Here is a 21595-nt window from a genome sequence, read left to right on the forward strand (position 1 = left end):
AAAATGTGTGGCCACTATGTCTGTCCGTCCGTGTTCAACTTTTTTTCGCTCTTTGGTTCGTCGGAACTTGCACCAAGGAAGGATTTTTTCTGCGTTTATTACCAAAAAATTTATAATAAAAATCAAGTACCATAATTTTACATTTTTTCCGTTTATTGTGCTTATAAATTCTATACGCTTAGATACTTTTTATAAAATCAAATTGAAATGACGTCTCAAACAATAAGGTTGTGCATGCGCCAGTGTTGGACAGATACTTGGACTATCTAGATACAGATACATTACAAAAATTGTATCTAGATACATTTTTAGATACATTTGTTTCAGGGTAGGTATCTAGATACATTTTGTATCTAGATAGCATATAGTAGAAAAAATGAAATCTAGAGAGCCGTGGAATTTTAGTTAATAGTTATTTGTTTCATTAGTACAAAAAATGTCAGTTTTCGGGACGAGGAAGATAGTTGCTGGACGACGCGTTAGCGGAGTCCAGCAACCTTCCGAGTCCCGAAAACGCATTTTTTGTACGAATAAAACATAAAATTTTTTCTCCAACCCCCTTACTTCAAATTATATTCGAATTTAGATTCAGTCACAGTTTCACTACTAGTATAAGAACTTCTGCTTTCTTGTCCTCACGTGTCATGCCACTCTAGTTTTTAGGTTAACTTATTACCTATTCGTTCTTACTTCTCACCTCTCGCGACTTTGTAGGGAGCAAATCTTGAGGTAGCATGTTCTGCCGTTTCTATAATCTCTGGCGGAGTGCAATCCATGTCGCTATCAGTTTCAGTCATTTTATTGTATACACAATTAATATTGTTATATTTTGTATTGAAATAAAATACTTACCATACAGTTTTTTAATTAAAATTAATTGCAATTAACTTTTTCAAATTTTGAATTCAAAATGACAGATAATAGTGCAATGGGCCTGAAGTAGATGGCGTTACGCGCGACGGCGGGTTGTATACGTATTAAAATTACATTCACGGAATGTCTAAATTACGTTACACATGGTTTAAATAAAAATAGCGAGCGTAAATCATTTTCAATACATGTACATACGTATAGGTAACATCATTATTTGCATTGAATATGCAAAAATATTTGATTTGTATGTATAGAAATATCTTACAACCTGCAATGTAAAACGATGTCAATGTGACATATCTCCGTGATTGTAATTTTTTAATTGGCCAATTTTCAAGGTCAATTTCTTTTTGGTACTAGGACCAAAAGTATCCACTTTTTGTACAGTTGCCATGGTGAAAGCAATTAATCCGCAAAACGTTAATTTTAGGTACCGAACACTGTCACAAAATAGCGTCTTATTCAGGTGGTTGGAGAAAAAAAAAATTTTACATCAGTCCGAGGTTGTGTAAAAAGGCGATAATTACTTTGAAACTCAAATTCTAATTAGCGTTCGAATGTTGCAATCGTTTACCTATTTCATAGAAACCTACTCATCTGTAATAAATCCCATTTGCGAGTACAAAAATCGTAGTTTACAATCGGATAAATGCAAGGAAGGTGGATAAATCGAGTAAATTCCGTTACCATAACCAACACCAATATTTGTTGTCCAACTTTGAAGCGTGCGTAGCATCCGTTATTTATTTATTTATTATTATTGCCCAACAGACAAGACACTCATTTACAGGATAAAGATTTTATAACTTAAGTTGAAACTAATTAAATTTATAAAACAAAATAACATAAAACAAAACATTGTGTTTTAATTTAATTTTGTTACAATGTTTTGTTGTTAACCAAGTTATTATAAAGAAACTCTATGTGAAATACTTATCGTCGAATGTCCAAGGTGGTGATGTTTAGTATTGCGAATTATAAATCCTAGTATTTTCATTGTTTGGCTGCATATGTATGTTTCACATCTTTTCAGGGATATATATCCGTAGAATCGAATTCTGAGATCAAACGCGAACGCGATTAACACGAAATTCGGATTCGACCGCCCAAAAAATATAAAATGATACCGAGGGCATCTCGAAAAAAATACTCAAGTGCCACCAGCACCTCGATCCTTTCTCGCTACTCTACGTCTGATTTTCCTTGGTTCCTTGTCCATCATCATCCTTGTCCATAGGTACTCTCTTGCGGTAAATTTTCCTGATCCCTTTTGCCGGCACCTTCACCATGATCGTCCTTCCTTTTACACTTTCTTCATCGGTATACGGGTAATCTTCGCTTACAGAACTCATTCTAGCGCATTCTCGTGGGTGTTAGGTGTGTTGCCTACCTTATTTCTGTGATTTCCGCGAAATATACTCTTATCACTTATCAGACACACTTTGCGTTTAGTGTAGATATTTCTACTCTGTAGATTAAAGGTATCTTTATATTTGTATTTGCCATTTGGTCTAACACTTAAGATTGTCTACAAAACAACCCCGGTGCTCGCTCCAACTCCTTGTTATTAACAACTGAAGAGTTGGAAACAAATTAACGCGACATCGTCCGACCATTCAACTTAAGTTCCTAAAGCAAAATCGTGCAAAATCATTTAACGTCCAAGAAATTTAAACGTTAAAACAAGTAAAAAGGTTTTCGCCCTGAGACGAATACCTTTAACGGATTTTCCATGCATTTAGTAGTACTGCCCAAAAGGCAATAGTTATGTTTTTCTGTACTTCTAAACTGGTCACACTTCTAGAATGTATTAATAAATACGTAAGTAGAGAAAACTGGAAAAGGGGAAGGACTAATTTTAATTAGAGTGGTAATTAGGGGGTTGCTTGCGCTGATTTTTTCGCAGAAAAAAGTACGGATCTACCCTATTTTCTCCGTAACTCACTTTTATGCTAAAGTTTGTTTTTTAAAAAAAGGTTTTTTTAATAACAAGTTTTTCTTAAAAAATGCTGTGAAACTCCCTAATTTAGCGTTTAAAGAACAAGAGCTAACCTTTAAACAAGCCACAACTCGGTTCGTATTGATCATACAGCAATTCTTAAAAAAACATTTTCTTTGATTTTTTTAAAAGCTACGATTTTGTTCCCCACAGTTTTTTTAAATAAAATGCATACTTTTGAGTTTTTTGCGAATAACCAGTTAAAAACATTGATCTTTTTTATGAAAAACTCGTACTTTCAGTCGCGAATAACTGAAGAAGTAATAACTTTCCAAAAAAAACGTATAGAACACTTTCTGTGTTAAAATTACAATAAAAAATTGGGGTGGCGACTACCCCCAGCATGAAAGCGCCCGTTTGGCATGATGTAGATTTTGATCCTTAGGGCTATTCTCTACTTAATTTCAAGTTAATCGATTCATTTTGAAGAATTGGCAGGGCAAAACCTTCATTTCCTGGAATAAATATGCGATACGTTTGCTTTTACTAAAAGCATCTATGGTTAAACTTTCAAAGGAGTATTTTTATAATTAAGAAAGTTGACAATGCGCTGTCTACGAATGCGCACATTAATCGTCAAATTCTTCTTGGCTCAGGTGCCAAAGCTATAAGGTACCGAATGCAAACAGAACGAACTAAATATATTGGAAACTGTAGGAGTCGGTAAGGCCCTGGACGGATAGACAGGCGGACGGGCAAAGCAAGTTAATGTAATAGCAAGATACAATCGTGCTTCTAATGTTATCATACAAATAAATAAAATTATTGGGAACTTTTAAAGAAGCAATTTTTAGCGAATTTTCCAACGCCATTGCAGTCACTTTCTCTGTCCATTCGGCCGTCTGCGGTCTGTCTGCCCGTCCGAGGCCTTATAACTACTACAGTTTTCAATGTATTTAGTTAGTTCTGAAGTTGTTTTCAAACTCTTCTGAAGGTTCCTTTCAATTTCGTTTTAATTTTCTTTTCACATATCTTTGAAAATTCTCCTAAAGTTTCCTAAAGGAGTCTTCCCAAGCTCGTGTCAAGTCTACAATTCGGCACGTGAGCAAGCTTTAAAGTTTGCTCCCAAAGTTTATTTGGCACCCTTACCTACTGTATTCATTTAATTAACTGTGACGATAACGTTTTCTATATAAAACGTGTATTGATCATTGTATGTGAGTATAGGTAATGAGTTTTTCCAAAATTATAAATGTTGAAAAAAAAACATGTATCTAGGTGTTTTTTAAATAGGGCCCCAGTTTGACTTTACGCGAAAAGAGGATTTATGTGTTACGTCGCTTTTTAAGAAGCGTACGTTATTAGGGGATGTTATACTGTTTTCTAAAAATAGAAATAAGGATTAATTTCGTCGACATTCACGATTTAAAGCGCGATTGCCAAGTTCGCCTGCTTTTGTGCTTGTCGTTTCGAATGACTTACTTCTGCGGTTACCCCCGACTTTATATCGAGGATGATACGCTAAATGCACCGCAAGACCGCGAGTTGTGGAATCGGAATGATCTAAACATGTAACCTTTATGTTTATGTAGATACTCCCATCCCATTCCGCATCAGGCGTCAAGCAAACATAAACTCAGTCACAGTCAGTTTCTTGAAGACCACGATGGAGCGTGCATATTGAAATGTTATTGAAAGGCTGAAGCGCATTCACGTGTTCATTAAAACTAAAACATTCAATGAAAATGTTACGATTCGTTTTGATTTTTTTAACTTTAACGTTAATCGAGGGACAAAAAAGGAATTTTTCTAACTTTCCTTGTCCGCTACGTTGTGTTTGTTTTAAAAAGACAGTAAGATGCATGCAAGTAGATCTCTCGGCGGTACCCGATGTTGCATTACAAACAACTTTGCTGTGAGTATAGATAGGCATTATATTTCAGGTTTAAATTTATTATATAATTTTTAAATCGCTTACATTGGCAACGCACATGCCTAGGCTATTTTTACATTTTACATGCATTATTTATAGACAGGTACTAATTATTGCAGTAGGCAACTGAATTCAGTTCTCGGATCTCTTTGTACCTAACAGAGAGGTCTGATTATCGATAAACCACATTTTTCATGAAAATTACATGCGTCAATTTCGTCCATACGTCCGCACGCGAATTCAGCACTAAAGATCTCGTAGAAAGTTACATTTTTAGCGGTATATTTTAAATGTAAAATACCGCTTACACTTGCGCGAATTTTATCTGTCCAAGGGTATGAGATCTCAAGGGTGGATGAAGGAGTGGAAAATCAGGCGTACGCGCATTTGAACTTTTTTATTTGCCGAGATAATTTATAAAATAGAAGTATTTAATAAAAAAATTATAACCATTTTTGAAATCAAGAGAATTATTTGTAAGACGGTAAAAAAATACTTAAATCATTAATATAAATTATAAACAGTAGCGAACCCCCTACGCACGCTACTGTTCACCTTTTTTACTTTGGTTAATTTTTTTAATCTACACACTTTCTATTTGTTAAAGACAAAGTAAATAATCGAGTTGGACATCGCTGTGTATTTTTAGGGTACCCGTTCTAGATATTACAGGGTAAAGTATTTTTTAGTACTTTCTATTTTTTGCAGCCTTTTTTTGTGAATCTTTTTTTTGCGCGAGTTCACGTGCAAGTGCAACGGAGTATACTTCGCGTCGACTGAACACTTTTTTTCCATAGTTTTTGTTGTAGTAATTAGAGGAACAGAACTAAAAAGAAGTACATATGTGGTAAATAACGGTTTTTCAAAATAATAAGTTAAAGAGAAATTATGTCGGGCGATTTTCACCGAACATGCTGCTGTTGACTAGAATCCAATTCCGCTGACTATTTCTTTATTAATTAATATTAATAACTTAATTAAACTTGTAGGAAATGTGTTTTTATTTTATTTTTTTATTTTATTTTTTTTAAATTATAGAATTTAGGACTCGACAAGACTTGACCGGACGAACGACATACAGACAAACACTAACCGTTACTTGATTTTAATCCGTGCCATTAGTTAACCAGGCTAGACCTGAGTTCTGACAAGAAACACTGATCATAATAATAATAATCTTTATTTTGCTATACCTCAACAACTAAACAAAACATTGTTCCGCAACAGACCTTTTTTCATGGTTAAATATAAAAAAACTGCTACATAACTATTTTTGCCATATTTAGCAAGAAAAAAACAATTCAAACCTATACTTTCATATGCTTATTTACAATATCTACAACATAAAATTAACTGAACAAATTTATTGAAAAAATGTAGGTATATACTTATCTTCCTTTCTATGACATAAATTATAGTTTGTTTATTGTGTATTGTAACAATATTTTTTTAAGATTACAGTTTAGGCAAATGGGCATTATAAAAAAACTGTTTTGATATTGTCATGACAGCGTAGTTCGCGATTGTTGTAAAGTAAATGTATTAAAAAACAAAACATCGCATTTTTCAGATAATTAAAAAAATGTGACTATGTGGAACACCCTGTATATTTTATTACATCATACATATGTATAATTAACTAAGATTTTTCAATTATTTTCATTTCGTTGTATAGATATCCGTGAAAACGATAAAAGTAGGTACTTAAAACAATAACTGAAACTATGACTTATATAGTACGGTGTTAACAACACAAGAATAACAGGTGAAATAAGTAATACATATAAAAATAGCTTACGAGATACCCTCGGAGATGCCTATATTCGAGAAGGTTTCCATTTTTTTCAGTACATAAGGCATTCTAGGAAATAAAGTTCAACAGCACTATGTAATAAATTGCACAGTTAGCTGTAAGAGACTTGATAACAAACGACATTTTAACATTTTCCTGGACAACTAGATCGAAATGAAAATAATTGAAAATCTTGATTATTTGAAATATTTTGGCTAGTAGACTATAATAGTAGGCTTACTAGTTATTGCAAACGCAGTGCGAATCAACTTTTTTAAATTAGCGCTTTAAGGTTGATTCTCACTATACATAACGTTTCCATACCATATCCATTCCATAACCATTCCGTAAATTATTATAGGCTACGAAATTGACCTTTAAGTGATATGTGCGTAAGACATTAAGTCGCGCGCTAATACACATTCGCCTTCCATATGTGAACGGAAAGGAGAGTGTGTATTAGCGCGCGGCTAAATGTCTTACGCACATATCACTTAAAGGTCAATTTCATAGGTATAATAATTTACGGAATGGTTATGGAAAGGATATGGTATGGAAACGTTATGTTAAGAATCAACCTTTACACTTAGGGCGGCCGTACACGGACTGCTTCAAGCAGTTGAGACCGACTGCTTAAAGCCGCGACCGCGCGGTGAACTATAGTCATTCATTCGCTGCCGTACAACTGCATGACGAAATTCCATCGTGCCGTCAACCGCGCGCGAGCGGTCGCGAGGCATACACCGACTGCTCGAGCAGTCGACATCTTTCCGATCTCCCCCCCCCCCCGACTGTGGTAAATCAACTGCTCGAGCGGTTGGTAGCGTAGCTGGAGCAGCCAACAACCGACCGCTCGAGCGGTCCGTGTACGTCGCTCAGCCGCTAACTGCTCGAGCAGTCCGTGTACGGCCGCCCTTAAGCTGATGGGGAAATACTAGATGAAAACAAAACAAAAGGGGGTTGCAATCATTCTTTTACGCGACTCCCTTGGAATATTCGCTCCCAAAAAGACTGAACTAATAAACATGTAGGATTTCGAGTTTTCTTAAACGAGCGACTACTTTTGGACGGATTATTGAGTTCCAAATGTTCAGGGGGCGAATCTATTCCCGTGACGAATTTCTCTGTAAACGTACCTCATCAACCCCCTAATGAAAGTGACATGTAACTTGCACACAGTGCGAAACAAATAGTTATCTTTGAAGTAAGACGTTATTTTACGACGCTCACTTATCTTGACTACTATAAATTGTTTAAATGGTCTGCCTAGTGTTATTCGTAACACATTTAAAAACGTTAATCACTCTGTTGACACAATTTCATTAAAAATAGTTATTAAATTAAACATGCAGTATTTTTGGGATCAAGGCTATCGACTGCTTTAAGTCTTGTTCTTTTTGTTCTACAAATATTTCCCCTGCAACAGTGCATCCTTTTTGCATTCACTGACGTACTTTCAACTTTGTACGGTACCAGTCGATGGATCTCGAGCGACTACCTCTGGCTTTATTAATTTGTTTGCGCTTAATTGAAGCGAAATGTTAATAGTTTGAACAGTTCATTTCAATTAAAAGACGGCGTGCAATTATATTAAATTCACTGATAAAATGTTTAATTGGATTAGGTACCCACTTACTCGCGTTCTTTGGGGAATTATTTTAAGACAGGTGAAATGGCAACAAACTTCCAGACTGTGTTCTAGTGACCGCAGCTCTTAAAATACTTTCGCTACTTAAAATAAGTCTTGTAAATAAATGATTGTGAAAGATTTACTCCAAATTCGAAACAATTCTTTGCTCGTGGCGTACCGGATCATCGATTTTTCGGAATTGTAACTTGAACTTCCGTTATTTTTAAAGGAAAGTCTCTCGGAAGTAATCGAGAAATATTTATAACCAGTGGGATAGACGGTAGAGGTAGCCTTCTGTGATTATTAAAAAGATTTCAGTTTCTTAAGGAGTTTCTTTACAAATTGCTATTTTCAAAAATGTTAGTAAAGAAAAAACCATAACAGAAAATTGCTAACCTCATTTGAGTTACAAGAGTCTTGTTTTCAAATCAGAACTGTTTGTGTTTGTATTCGCTTATCTTAGACAAAAAAGGGACATTTTTAACAATTTAAAGTGACCTTCACTCTAGGTCAAAACTAAGAATCAGGATAGGGACAATCAGCCCAGATAAAACTGGGAGGAATCATATGATGGTTCCAGAGCAAAAATGTGTCAATGGAAGCACTCAGTTGTAAAAAATGGCGTTGACAAAAAACTTGCTTGCGTCTTCAGCTCATGTACAGTACTCTAATGATTCGAATATATAACGAGATCAAATTAACACGACAGTTTTATAAAATTTTCGGAATTCATCTAAAAATATAGGTAAAGAATCTAATCGTTATTTTGAGGCTTTCCAGTCATCGTCCAAGTTTAAACGGCTTGCAACAATGATATCATGCACGCGTTCTTAAAGGACTCACGGTTTGCCTAAATTATTACCTTTTAATGAATACGCATCTAAACAAAAAAATTTATCGACGATTACCGTTTCAAAATAAATCATTCAATTATCCCCCATTTTATTCAATTGAAAAATTTAGGCGGGTCCCTCGTTCTCTCTGTCAAACTGTTGATTGAACCGGAAACTTTTATCTCTCTAGTTGTTAGGTACGTTAGATACATTGTCATACTTATTTTAATCAGTTCAGTACTTATGATGATCACGTTTCAATTTATTATTGGCAAGCGCTTATCGTTAGCTTTTTTTTCCTAGAACTGAATAGTGTCATGTATTGTTATAGAAGTGATGACAGAATTCGTTCATTACGTACATTGTAATTACATTGTAATTGTTGGGTATATTTAGAAATCGATTATCAGGTTGTGGGTAGTACAAAACCATTACCTCTCTGGACGTTGGTATCACCACATTGGTGTTTGTAGTTTGTCCGTTTGTCGCAATCCCTGTAATTTTGAATTTTCCGTTTTACTTGTACTGACATTTTTCGAATATCTCGATTTATCTATTACGTACCTAATCATCGGCCCTTTATTTTACACTATGTACACTGCTAACTTACCAAATTGCATAAATACATGCAAACATCACCTATATGCAGATGATACACAATTATATCTCTCATTTCCACCTTCTGACGTAGATCTTGCTTTATAAACTTACCAGAGATTTAAATAATTTATTTGACATCCACAAAATACTCCCTGATTATTAATCCGTCTAAATCTGTAGCGCTGGTGTTCGGAAAGGCTCACCACCGAAACAATGTTCAGCAGCAGATTTATCTAAATGTTGGCAATCACGTCATTCCAATAAAAACGGAACACAAGAACTTAGGACTAATCATGGATAGCGATCTTCGTTGTAAAAGTCATATAAATCTATGCATTCAGCGCGCTTTCAGCAGTCTAAAATCTTTGTATATCCACAGATACAACTTTAACTTTGATACCAAAGTAAAACTAATGAATGTGCTAGTTCTATCTCATTTTAATTATGCAGATTGTGTATATGGACCTTGTTTGGATGGAACCAGCAGGAAAAGACTACAACGAGTGCAAAATTCTTGTCTACGGTTCATTTTCGGCTTGAGAAAATTTGATCATGTCTCCCATAAGATGTCTGAAATAAAGTGGTTGAATATGGAAAATCGCCGTTACCTTCACTTTTTGTATATGTGTCATCAAATCGTTTTAACTCATAAACCACAGTATCTTTATAATAAAATTACTTTCCGTACAGACGTACACCATCTCAATTTACGTAACAAAGGACTTATGACTATTCCAGCTCATAGGTATCATCTTTTCGAAGGGTGTTTTTCTTATCAAATTGCAAAACAATACAACTCGTTGCCAGCTTTTATCAAAAATCTTTCCTTGAAGCCTTTTAAAACACAAACGCGACTTTTACTTTATAGAAGTCAAATCCAATGTTAACCAGTTCTTTTAACACTTTAAGTTTTTTTTTTTATTGTGTTTCTATATTATTATTAGTTTCATTTTCACATTTTTTTAACAAACGCAGGTATACCGTTTTATTTAAGAGAAACATCACTCATTTCGCCATAAAAAAATGAAGTGTATATTGGGGTAAAGTGGAAGAGCAGACCAATTAGTCTGAACGTTATGCCTTATTTTTCATTTTTGTGTTGTTACTTTTGTATATAATTATGTGAATAAAGGTCATTATTATTATCATAATTAGATTTCTGCTAATGCTGGTCCCCGATGGCCCTTCTCTACGATTCCTTCAAGGTCGCCATCCAATTTCCATCCTCTTCAATTCTGCTTACATTACTTTTCTGATCAGTCCATATGATGCTTTTCATTCTTCTCCATATCCTCATTTCAAAACCTTCCTGATTTCTTTGCAGGTCGATAAAGTTGACACCCCCACTTTGCTTAAATGAAGTAAAAATATGCCTATAATTTAGGACTAATTAAAGACCAATTTGTACCCGCTTAGTTCTGCCGGAAAACCGATTTTTAAAGTGGGAGTGCTAACTTGAAATCAAATTAGCACCCCCACTTTTCTCGATTGAAATTTTATAATTGCATTAAAAATTATGAATTAAAGACTAATTTGTACCCAAAAAATTAGAATTTGTATCCGCTTGGTTCCGCCAGAAAACCGATTCTGGTGGGGGTGCTAACTAGAAGTCAAGAAGTTAGCACTCCACTTTGTCCGATTGAAATTTTATTAAACAATTTTTTTCTAAGGACAATTCTCAGAATGAGTAAAAAGAGATGCAACGTATAAATTAAGGACACAAACATTTTTTCGTAAACAAATTATATTGTTAGGAAGTCGTCTGAATCAAGTTGGGAGGGAATATCGGGGTCCAAAGAATGCACTCTGCTAAACTTTACAATTTCGTATTGCTGTCTGCCAATCTGTCCGTTTGTTTGTCCATGTGCACAATACTGTTGAGAAACGCCTGATCGCTTTGAAAATTATTAAACGAATATAAGAAAGGTTGCTATTGTTTTTCAGCGACGTAGACTATTGGCCGCCCGAATATGAATAGTTTTTTTTACACTCCTTCGTTCTAAATCGCGTTTTCCCAATAAAACACGAAAGTCGGGAACGTCAATTTTACAATTGACTATCTACTTTCGCGCACTAGTGCCTAAAAATTCAACGAAATTATCTATTTAGTGCGGATCATAAATTAATAAGTAGTATGATGGAAGAGTAAAAACAAAAATATAAATACACTTTACATCATTCCCTGTAGTACAGGGGCAAAAATAAGCTTAAACCAGAAGTTTTGAACAATAAATTGACATTTTAAATTTCTAGATTTCTACTTTATCGGCATAGAGGACTTGATTTTTTCAAAAGAATTATAATGTCGCAAAAATCTCGCGAAAAGGATACATGTTACGTGCGTGAACAGTATTTGCTTGATTCGCGCCGCCAAACTTCGCGCTCATCTGCAAAATAACTGTTCCCGCACTAATAATGTAAATAACTATTTAAGTATAATATATTCGCTGTAGCTTTGCCGGTATGTCGTTAGCGCTTAATTTTTGAAAACACGTTCTTGTCTTTTTCTAACTTATGTATATCATCGGGCATTTTTGAACGCCCCGAGCAATTCACAAGTAAACAAGGCTATTACCATTGAAGATGAGATTTGCACCATACAGTGGGAATTTGTAAGAAGCAACTTCTGTAAAAATATGAAAGATAGGTGCATAGATAATTTTATTTTTATTTATATTCTTTCATTATATTTATATTTACATTATGTTATATTGGTAATTTGTCAATCTTGTTAGGTTGTTATTCTTTTCTATGTAATTTCTGCTGTTACAATTTATGACAAATATTGCATACATACGGAATGTAGGTACTGGCAATATAAAATATACAAATACAAATACAAATCCATTTTTGACGTGCTAATTCAATTTCATTTTATAACACTAGAATGCAATCATGTCTGGACAATATTTTTACAAACATTCCAGACTTTTCAGTTACGGTCTTTGATACATATTTTTCTGATCACAATGCTGTTGGTTTTACCCTTGGCATCACTTCCCATAAAGATTGTAGTGGAAATAATGGTAGAATTACATATAGACCAATCACCAACATTGGATTATTTCGCATGTATAATATATTAGAATATGTCAATTGGGAGTTTATCAGTGACGAACGAATTGATTCCGAGACTAAATTCGATATGTTTGTAAAACTTTTCTCAGAGACTATTGTTACCACTTTTCCTCTAAAGTGTAGGCTTGCAACTTCTACTTCCAGGGAAGTAAACTGGTTTACTGATAGCTTAAAGCAACTACGTTCAACACTGCAACTCTGTAGTGATATGCTTAAATCTAAAAATCTAATTCATCTCTAGTCACAAAGGAGATGCTCAGAAATGTGAAATTGAGATACAAAAATGAATTATCAAAAGCGAAAAAGATGACAAATGATAAATTCATAAAAAACTCTAAAAATAAGGTAGCTGCGATGTGGCAAATCATTAAAGGCAAGAACACAGCAAAATTTGAACCATGCGCTGAACTGAATTGTAACATTTTTAATGACTATTTCATTGACTCAATTGATAACATTGTTAACAATATTCCAATAGATCATGATATAGATCCTTTAGATTTTATGGAATTGAGCCATTTTACCTTTAGCTTTAAAGAAGTGGGCTTTAGTACAATTAGGGAGTGTATCGATCGACTAAGAAATAGCTGTAGCAAAGATCCTTATGACATTACTGTAAAAATTGTGAAGTCAATGAAGGATGTTATACTATATCCATTGACAAAGTTAATTAATAAATGTATTGCGAGTGGTACGTTTCCTTCCGTATTAAAAATTTCTAAAGTAGTACCAATTTTTAAAAAAGGTTGCTTGTCTGATCCTAATAACTATAGAGCTATTTCTTTGACGCCCGTGTTTAGCAAAATTTTTGAATCTGTTTTAAAACTTCAAATGGAAACTTATTTCGAGGATCATCATATAATTAGTCAATCGCAATTTGGGTTTAGAAAAGGGAAGTCTACTGCTCTGGCTGTGAGTAATTTAGCAAGAACAGTTATGAAAGGATTTGAAAATAAAAAATACATTAGTTTAGCAGGTCTTGATTTTACCAAAGCATTTGACTGCGTATCACATAAAATCTTAATCGATAAACTAAGAAATTATGGTTTTGGAAACAAAAGTGCACAGTTAATCCACTCTTATTTATCAAATAGACAACAGTATGTAATTTACGATAATGGTGTTTCAAAATTGTCACAATTAAAGCACGGTGTGCCACAGGGATCTGTTTTGGGGCCCATCTTGTTCCTTATATATATTAATGATCTTCCGCATTGTGACCTATACACCGACCACATTATGTTTGCTGATGACACTTCTCTTATTAAACAATTTGATAGTGAAGAAGAAATCAATGAGTGCATGAAGTTAGCTATAGGAAGAGTTGATAAATGGGTAAAATCAAACAACACAGCGCTTTAAATGCATCAAAGACACAAACCATGACACTAACGCTAAGGAAACAAAAATTCATTAATCAAAATTCAGATTTTAGGATATTGGGAGTAACGTTAGATCCACATCTGACTTGGAACAGACATGTAGCTATTCAAAGTGCTAAATTATCTAAAGCTATATTTGTTATCAGGAATCTTAAAAGAGTTGCTTCAATGGAAACTGTAATTACAGCCTATTATGGCATTTTTCATTCAATTTTATCATATGCAATTCTTGCATGGGGCCATTCGAAACATGCAAATACTTTATTTGCCTTACAACGGAAGTGTATCCGAATAATAAAAAATATCAAGTACAGAGAGTGCTGTAGGAGTGGATTTGTTGAGCTAGGTATCTTGACACTCCCTTGTACATATATACTTCAATGCCTACTCTATATTAAAGAGAACATAGTTTCACAAACTGTAAAACAGGATTTGCATAGTTATAACACAAGGAACAAAGAACACATTTACATAACTTTTCATAGGCTCAATAAAACAAAGGATGGCGTATCATATTATGGGATGAAGTTTTATAATGCATTACCCACGAAAACTAAAAACTTAGATTCACTATCATTCAAAGCTAGTGTAAAGGAATATTTAAAACGTCGAGCATTCTACTCACTAAACGAATTTTTGAACAATAGTTTCAATGACTTAGATTGCTAGCTCTGTTTGTGAAGATGTTGCGATTTTGTTGTCTAAATGTATATTTATTTTGTCCTTTGTCATTTTACCTAATTGTCATCTTGTCTAAGAAAATAGGTTTTAAATTTATATTGTATTGGTAGATAATTTTATTTATGGTCAATTATGTCTGTGAAAAAATGACGTGTGAAAATACTTGTAAGTATAAATCACCAATAAAGCATACATACATACATACATACATAAGAAGAATTTCAATACTTTCATAAATAAGAAAGTTGACACTGCGCATGCGCAAAACCAAATTTTGAAACTGTCGTTAGATTTTCCTTTGTTCCAAGTGCCTATGTATCAAATTTCATTTAATAGGTATTTATATACCAAGTACATATACTGGGTCTTTATGGACGAGCGACCTTGCGAGCGAGGCACAAATAAACAAGGCGAGTCCCCATAAAGCCGCTGCCATCAATATTCATGTATGCTGCTCTTTTAGAAATTCACAAAAAGTTATCTACATTCCCAACTAATGACACTACACACAGCTACAACACTAGGAACGCAAAAAATCTGAGGATTCCATACTTTAGACTTTCCAAATCCAAAAATAATAGCCCCCGCATAGATTTGTATAATGTACTACCACTGGGTGTAAAGCAGTTACCTTTCGTTAAGTTTACAAATTTTATAAAAAATCATTCTTTAGCTTATTGTTTCTACTCCATAGAGGAATACCTCAGTACACCTATTGTTTTTAATTTGTGATTTTAACTTGTATTTTTATTTTTAATATTGTTAGTTTTTTATGAATTTCTTTGTACTTTTTATTGTATACTACTTATTTATGCTGTAATTTGACCTGTCGCAAGCACTGAATGTGATATTACGACAAATATACATACATACATATTTATGGACGCGATATATACAAAGCTTTATGTACGACTGCAGCAACCCTTAAAAATGAAAATTTCATGGAATTCAATAAACGATAAAATCTATATATCATTGACAACAGATGTCAAGCATTTGTCAAGTATTTCTAAAATACTTGAATTTACCTTGGATTGACTGACAAGTACGACTGTCACATTGACAGGCGGCCGTTTTACTTTATCATTATGGACTAGGCCATAATATTGCAAATTATCAAGTAGTCGTACATAAATATTTTTATAAATAAACAAGTTTGCAATTCGGTTTATAAATAGTCGAGATGAGAAAAGGGTACTGTGAATTTTGAATTGATTCGACTCAACTTTTGGCACTGCGTATTATATGGCTAAAGCTATGCCCATATTGAATTTCATGCATTTCAGTTCATAACTAGCGGAGATGTCAAAGCGATCGGACAGATAGATGGACAGACAGACATAGGAAAAGAGGGACAGACCGACAGACAGCAATACAACGTTATAAACGATGCGCTAAAAAAGCAGAGACACGTCAAAAGACTTCTCAAGGGGGACAACTTTTTAACCAAAAAGGGAGGGTGTGAATATCTCGAAATTTTGTTGTTTGTCTCATCTCTATCTCTGTGGCTCTTGACCTTCTTATTTCCTGACCTTCTCCTCTTCTTGGAGCTTCCTGTGGTCGTTCGTATATCAACAATTTTTAATTAAAGTTTAAAATTTTGGAATTTGATTGAAATTCGCTATGCTCTGAGCGATTTTTTTAATTTAATACACGTTTTTTCACTGCACATTTTAACATTACATAGAATCATTCTTTTTAAATATCATTAAAACTATTCCTAGCGGCGCCAATATATAATGGCCTCTGACATTACACTTTTACCTTTGTTGACAAAATTTTATTCTGCAACCGAATGAGCTAGTCGAATAGAATTTAGGTAATGTAATATAAAATCATTACTTTCCACATTTTTCTTTTACTCGTTGGTCAGAAATTAATTTAAATGGTAAAATTTGATGGACGTTTATCTTGAGTACGATTCAAATTCTCACGCGTTTTCCTTCGATCATTCCTTTTGCTACAAAGTGATATGGAAATTTCGTTCATTTAGAGAATCAAAGGATAACCTCTGGCAGCAAAAAAGTGCTTGTTCAAGATGATAAAACAGCCAGCAGTGTCCAAAACTAGATTAAGTCTAATGACATCTCCACGGGGTTATCTCCACAATTTTTTAATTAAATAGAGTACATAAATTTTCATATAGAAGTTGTTGGTTGCTAAATCTCGAAAAGCAGTAAGGTGCTGCTGGCAGAATCAACACAACTTGGACTAAGAAATTATGTTTAGCAGATATAGCGACTTTCTCCCTTATCGCCTTGAGCAACGATATACATACCTACATAGGTTGTTCAATCACCATAATTAAAAATAATCAGTTTAATATAAAGAATGACTCAGCTGTTAACTAGCTTTAAGATTGATGATCAATGGTTTTAAAAAAACGAACCAAATAGAATTAATCAACGTCTATAAAATAGTATGATCATTCTAATAAAAAGTGAACGCTACAGCTATTAAAATTATATAAACGCATAATCGTCATTGGACGCTCGGCTACTGAATCGCAATTATATGAATGGATGTTAGTGTGCATAGAAAATAATTTTGTCGCAATAAGCGTTACAAATTTCATTTAGCGTTTGACTCCTACAAGATCCGGACGAGAAACTAAAATTGAGGAACTTCTCTCTTCATGATTGCGAGACCTGTGCCAATTCACGAACTCCGATCTACAAATTTGATAAAGAATCCACCTGCAAACTTTCATCGTAAACGGTCCATTCGTTTTCGGGATATCGTGCTAACGGACAGACGACCAGACACCCAAAATTATAAAATAATTTCGCCAATCAGCGGGTTCCAGTATTCACTTTTGCAATAGATTTGTATGAAAGAGTCTTTTACCCCCTACTTTTTTGACGAAAATACACGTATTAGAGCACTAGTAATCCGAACCAAGCAACATCTCGATTGTTGGTCTGAACCCTCATTTCCTACCAAATGGGGTCCATTCAATACCAACCTTAACTTTAACTTACACATTGAAAGCCTAACAAATGAGTGTTACAAACTTCTTGGTTTCGTTATCAGAAATACACTCAATTTCACGAATATACAGACAATGCTAACCTTATATAATGCGTTTATTAGATCCAAGCTTGAGTATGCTGCATGTATCTGGTCTCCTCAAACTCTCAAATACTCAGACATGATCGAAAAAGTGCAGAAAAAGTTCATCCGAGTAATGTAGTATTGCGAAATTTAAGTTTACTCAAAATCGTCATGAAACCTTCATTTTTATGCCTACTTTATGTCAGGGAAATGTTAGTTTCCATGACGGAGCCAGACCAATTTGCTTTTCTTACCGTCTGTCACTTTACCGGTCGCACTTGCCACATTGCTAATATAATACAGGGTGACACTTTAAAACTGTCAATGGGCGATTTCGTTTTTTATATTACAGGTATCACAAAATGGCCAAAACCGTTTCAGTAGAATCGAGGGGGAAGCGAAATGGTCGTATAAAGAAGGAACCTCGTACCCCCCGCCACCCCCATGCCTAAATTTTGAATTGTGAGGTATCACTTGTGATACATCATTGGAAAGCTCTTAAAAATGCTTTTCAGAAATACCATACACTGGTGCATTTAAACTGCCCATTCACAATTTATGTAATAAAAATGAGTAATTTGAGTATTTGATGAATTTGTCAGTGTTTGAAATTAAAAAAAATTTCTTAGATCTAGTGATGCTTTGGAAAAACAATGACAGCAATTTTTAGTAATTTTCTATTGCTTTATTTGTTGATCGGTTATTATTATTTTAGTCTCGTTTTTAGTATTTCTTGTCAAGAAAATTACAAATTTTGAATTTAACTAAAGATTTCATAATGGTGTACACGTTAGCCGAAAGAGTTGAAATTATTTTCACCTATGGTTCTGAAGCGCGAACTGCATTTAGAACAGCAGCTGTTTTTAATGCCCGACACCCAGAACGACGTGTCAGTCACACTTATGTTGCAATGTTAGTGACTAAATTTAAAGAAACTGGGTCAGTGGAAAATAAGAAAAGAGACTGACCAAGAATAATGGATGAAGCTACTCAGATTGAAGTTTTAGGTCATTTTTGTGCAAACCCCACATCATCTAACCGGACTCTCGCGAGAAACTGTACGACGAACTCTTAAGGTGCACAAATTCTACCCTTATAAGATGCAGATTGTACACATGAACATTGAACAAACATAACTGCCGGTATTGGGACGATAAAAATCCTCATCTTTTTCGCGAGGGGCATACTCAACGGCCCCAAAAAATTAACGTCTGGGCAGGTATCTTAGGTGATAGCAGTATTGGTCCTCTGTTTATCGAAGGAAATTTAACTGGAGATACTTACCTAAACATGCTACAAAATACCGTCGAGCCTCTCATCACTCATGAAATAGAGAATCAAATAAATCCAATTGACGGAAACATGAATTTGATTGAAGATTTCATACATTTTCAACAAGATGGGGCTCCTCCTCATTACTCTATGGCTGTTCGTGAATTTTTAGATGAGAAATTTCCGGGACAGTGGATAGGACGAAGAGGTCCTATAGAATGGCCAGGACGATCTCCAGATCTGACACCATTGGATTTCTTTCTTTGGGGTCATTTAAAATCGGTTGTGTACAAAACTGAATCAGCTTCCATAAATGATCTTCGCTACCGGATAGTCAGGGAGTGCCGTTCACTTTCCAGGGAAGTGTTTAAAAATGTTAGAAATGAATTTGAAAACCGTTTGTGGTATTGTTTAGAACAAAACGGTGAACATTTTGAACATTTTATTAAATAAAAGTTGTTTATTTGCGGAGTTCAAATTTTAGTGTAATAAATTGTGAATGGGCAGTTTAAATGTACCAGTGTATGGTATTTCTGAAAAGCAATTTTTAAGAGCTTTCCAATGATGTATCACAAGTGATAGGTCACAATTCAAAATTTAGGCATGGGGGTGGCGGGGGGTACGAGGTTGAAGTTGGTCCCTTATACGACCATTTTGCTTCCCCCTCGATTCTACCGAAACGGTTTTGGCCAAAACTCGTCAGTAAAATGACATTACTTGACTCGGAAATTAAAGTACTCGGCCTCGTCAGGAACGTGTCATTTTCCTGACCTGAGTAAATAACTATTACAATTCTTATTTGAACTACATACATTTTAACAGGAGCCTTAAGTTGCAACCCCCACTAAAAAGATTAGCAAATCTATTAATACTGTTATTTTGTACTAATTTTGTACTTATTTGTACCGCGGATACCAAATTTTGTACCACTACATTTTAATCGTTAGGACCAAATCTACATTGGGGTTGCAATTTAACGCCACAGCCCCAAGTATTCACATTCTTAAAAATTTTTGTGCCAGAAAGCATCTCTTTTTCTACTTGTTTATCTAATTAATCAATGAGTATGAAACCTACGGTGATCTGGTTTGTCATATTGTTTTGTTATCAAAAGTAGTTACTAAATACGGATTTTCAAAAAGATCGAATGAATTTTACTTAGTAATAAAGTGTTAATTTTCGATTTTACTTTTTTACATTTTTCCATAAATAACAATAACAGTTGAAAATGAGCGTTCCTGACTAGATAGATAGATAGATAGATAGATACTTTTATTCTTACCAGAGAGGTGTTGAATAATTCAAAAAATTTACAAACATTATAAACAAGCGTAAACAAACAACAAGAAAATATAAATATACATGTAAAGTTAAAAATTAATAAACCGATACAACGAAATATCGAAGGATCCTCAGTATTACAATCACTTTTAACGACAATTTATTTTAATCTTACAAAATACATTTTATAGTTAACAAAAATGCATCAAATTCATGTCTTGGGCTTTGAGATAATGCTCTTGGTTTTTTTCCCAACGATCTTGGTGCATAAATAACGATTTTGACATGTTTTGATCAAAATCCATGTGGTCCATAAAAATAGATCAAATTCATGTTTAGATCATTGAGATAATGCTCTTGATCTTTTTCCCAACGATCTTGGTGCATAAATAACGATTTTGACATGTTTTGATCAAAATCCACGTTTTCGCCAAAAATCATCAAATTCATGTCTTGGGCATTGAGATAATGCGCTTAGTCTTTTTCCCAACGCTCTTGGTGCATAAATAACGATTTTGACATGTTTTGATCAAAATCCACGTGGTCGCCAAAAATCAAATTCATGTCTTGGGCATTGAGATAATGCGCTAGTCTTTTCCCAACGATCTTGGTGCATAAATAACGATTTTGACATGTTTTGATCAAAATCCACGTGCATTGCAGATAATAATGCGCCTAGTCTTTTCCCAACGATCTTGGTGCATAAATAACGATTTTGACATGTTTTGATCAAAATCCATGTGGCCTCAGAAAAATAATTTAACATTTTTGAATCACACACATGCGGTTATCAAACGTGCACGTTATCAACTCTTTCAGCATCAAGATAATGCGTTTGAAAGCTTTTACAACTCTAAATTCATGTGTAAAGAATAATTTTGGGTACATTTTGCTCTAAAACTTTTGACCGAGACCACAGAGAAGAGTTATATTGAATTGTTACACATCTAAGAGTCATAGGGAATAATCTAGCGAAAGTCCGAACTCGATACATGACCTAGGGAATGAAATATGTTAATTTTTATTATATTGAGTTCGCAGTTTTTCCTGTTCCCGATTCACTCGAAGTCGTATAACTTTTGTTCCTGTTGAACCAGCTTCCTGAAAATCAATAGCGTCCGTTCTTAATGTCCAACGTACCCGTATACCAAATTTCAACACAATCGGCCACTTTTAAAAAGAGTTAGAGCGCACACGGACGGACGGACGGACGGACGACAATACAAAACTATAAAGGATCTGAGGAT

General features: G+C 34.3%; 1 protein-coding gene across 2 annotated transcripts in view; it reads left to right on the forward strand.

The window, feature by feature from the left end:
• LOC116173268 (peroxidasin) overlaps nucleotides 1–21595 on the forward strand; it is a 39020-nt gene that overhangs the window by 1682 nt on the left and 15743 nt on the right. The window contains exon 1 of one of the 2 annotated variants that reach the window (XM_031490626.1): nucleotides 4453–4727. The exons of the other annotated variant lie outside the window; for it this stretch is intronic. Coding sequence (XP_031346486.1) covers nucleotides 4552–4727 — 176 coding nt within the window. The 5' untranslated portion in view covers nucleotides 4453–4551. Of the gene's footprint in view, nucleotides 1–4452; nucleotides 4728–21595 lie in introns of those variants that run through there. 2 annotated transcript variants of the gene reach the window in all.

The sequence above is a fragment of the Photinus pyralis genome, unplaced genomic scaffold, assembly GCF_008802855.1.
Source record: "Photinus pyralis isolate 1611_PpyrPB1 unplaced genomic scaffold, Ppyr1.3 Ppyr1.4_LG6, whole genome shotgun sequence".
Classification (NCBI taxonomy): Eukaryota; Metazoa; Arthropoda; class Insecta; order Coleoptera; family Lampyridae; genus Photinus; species Photinus pyralis.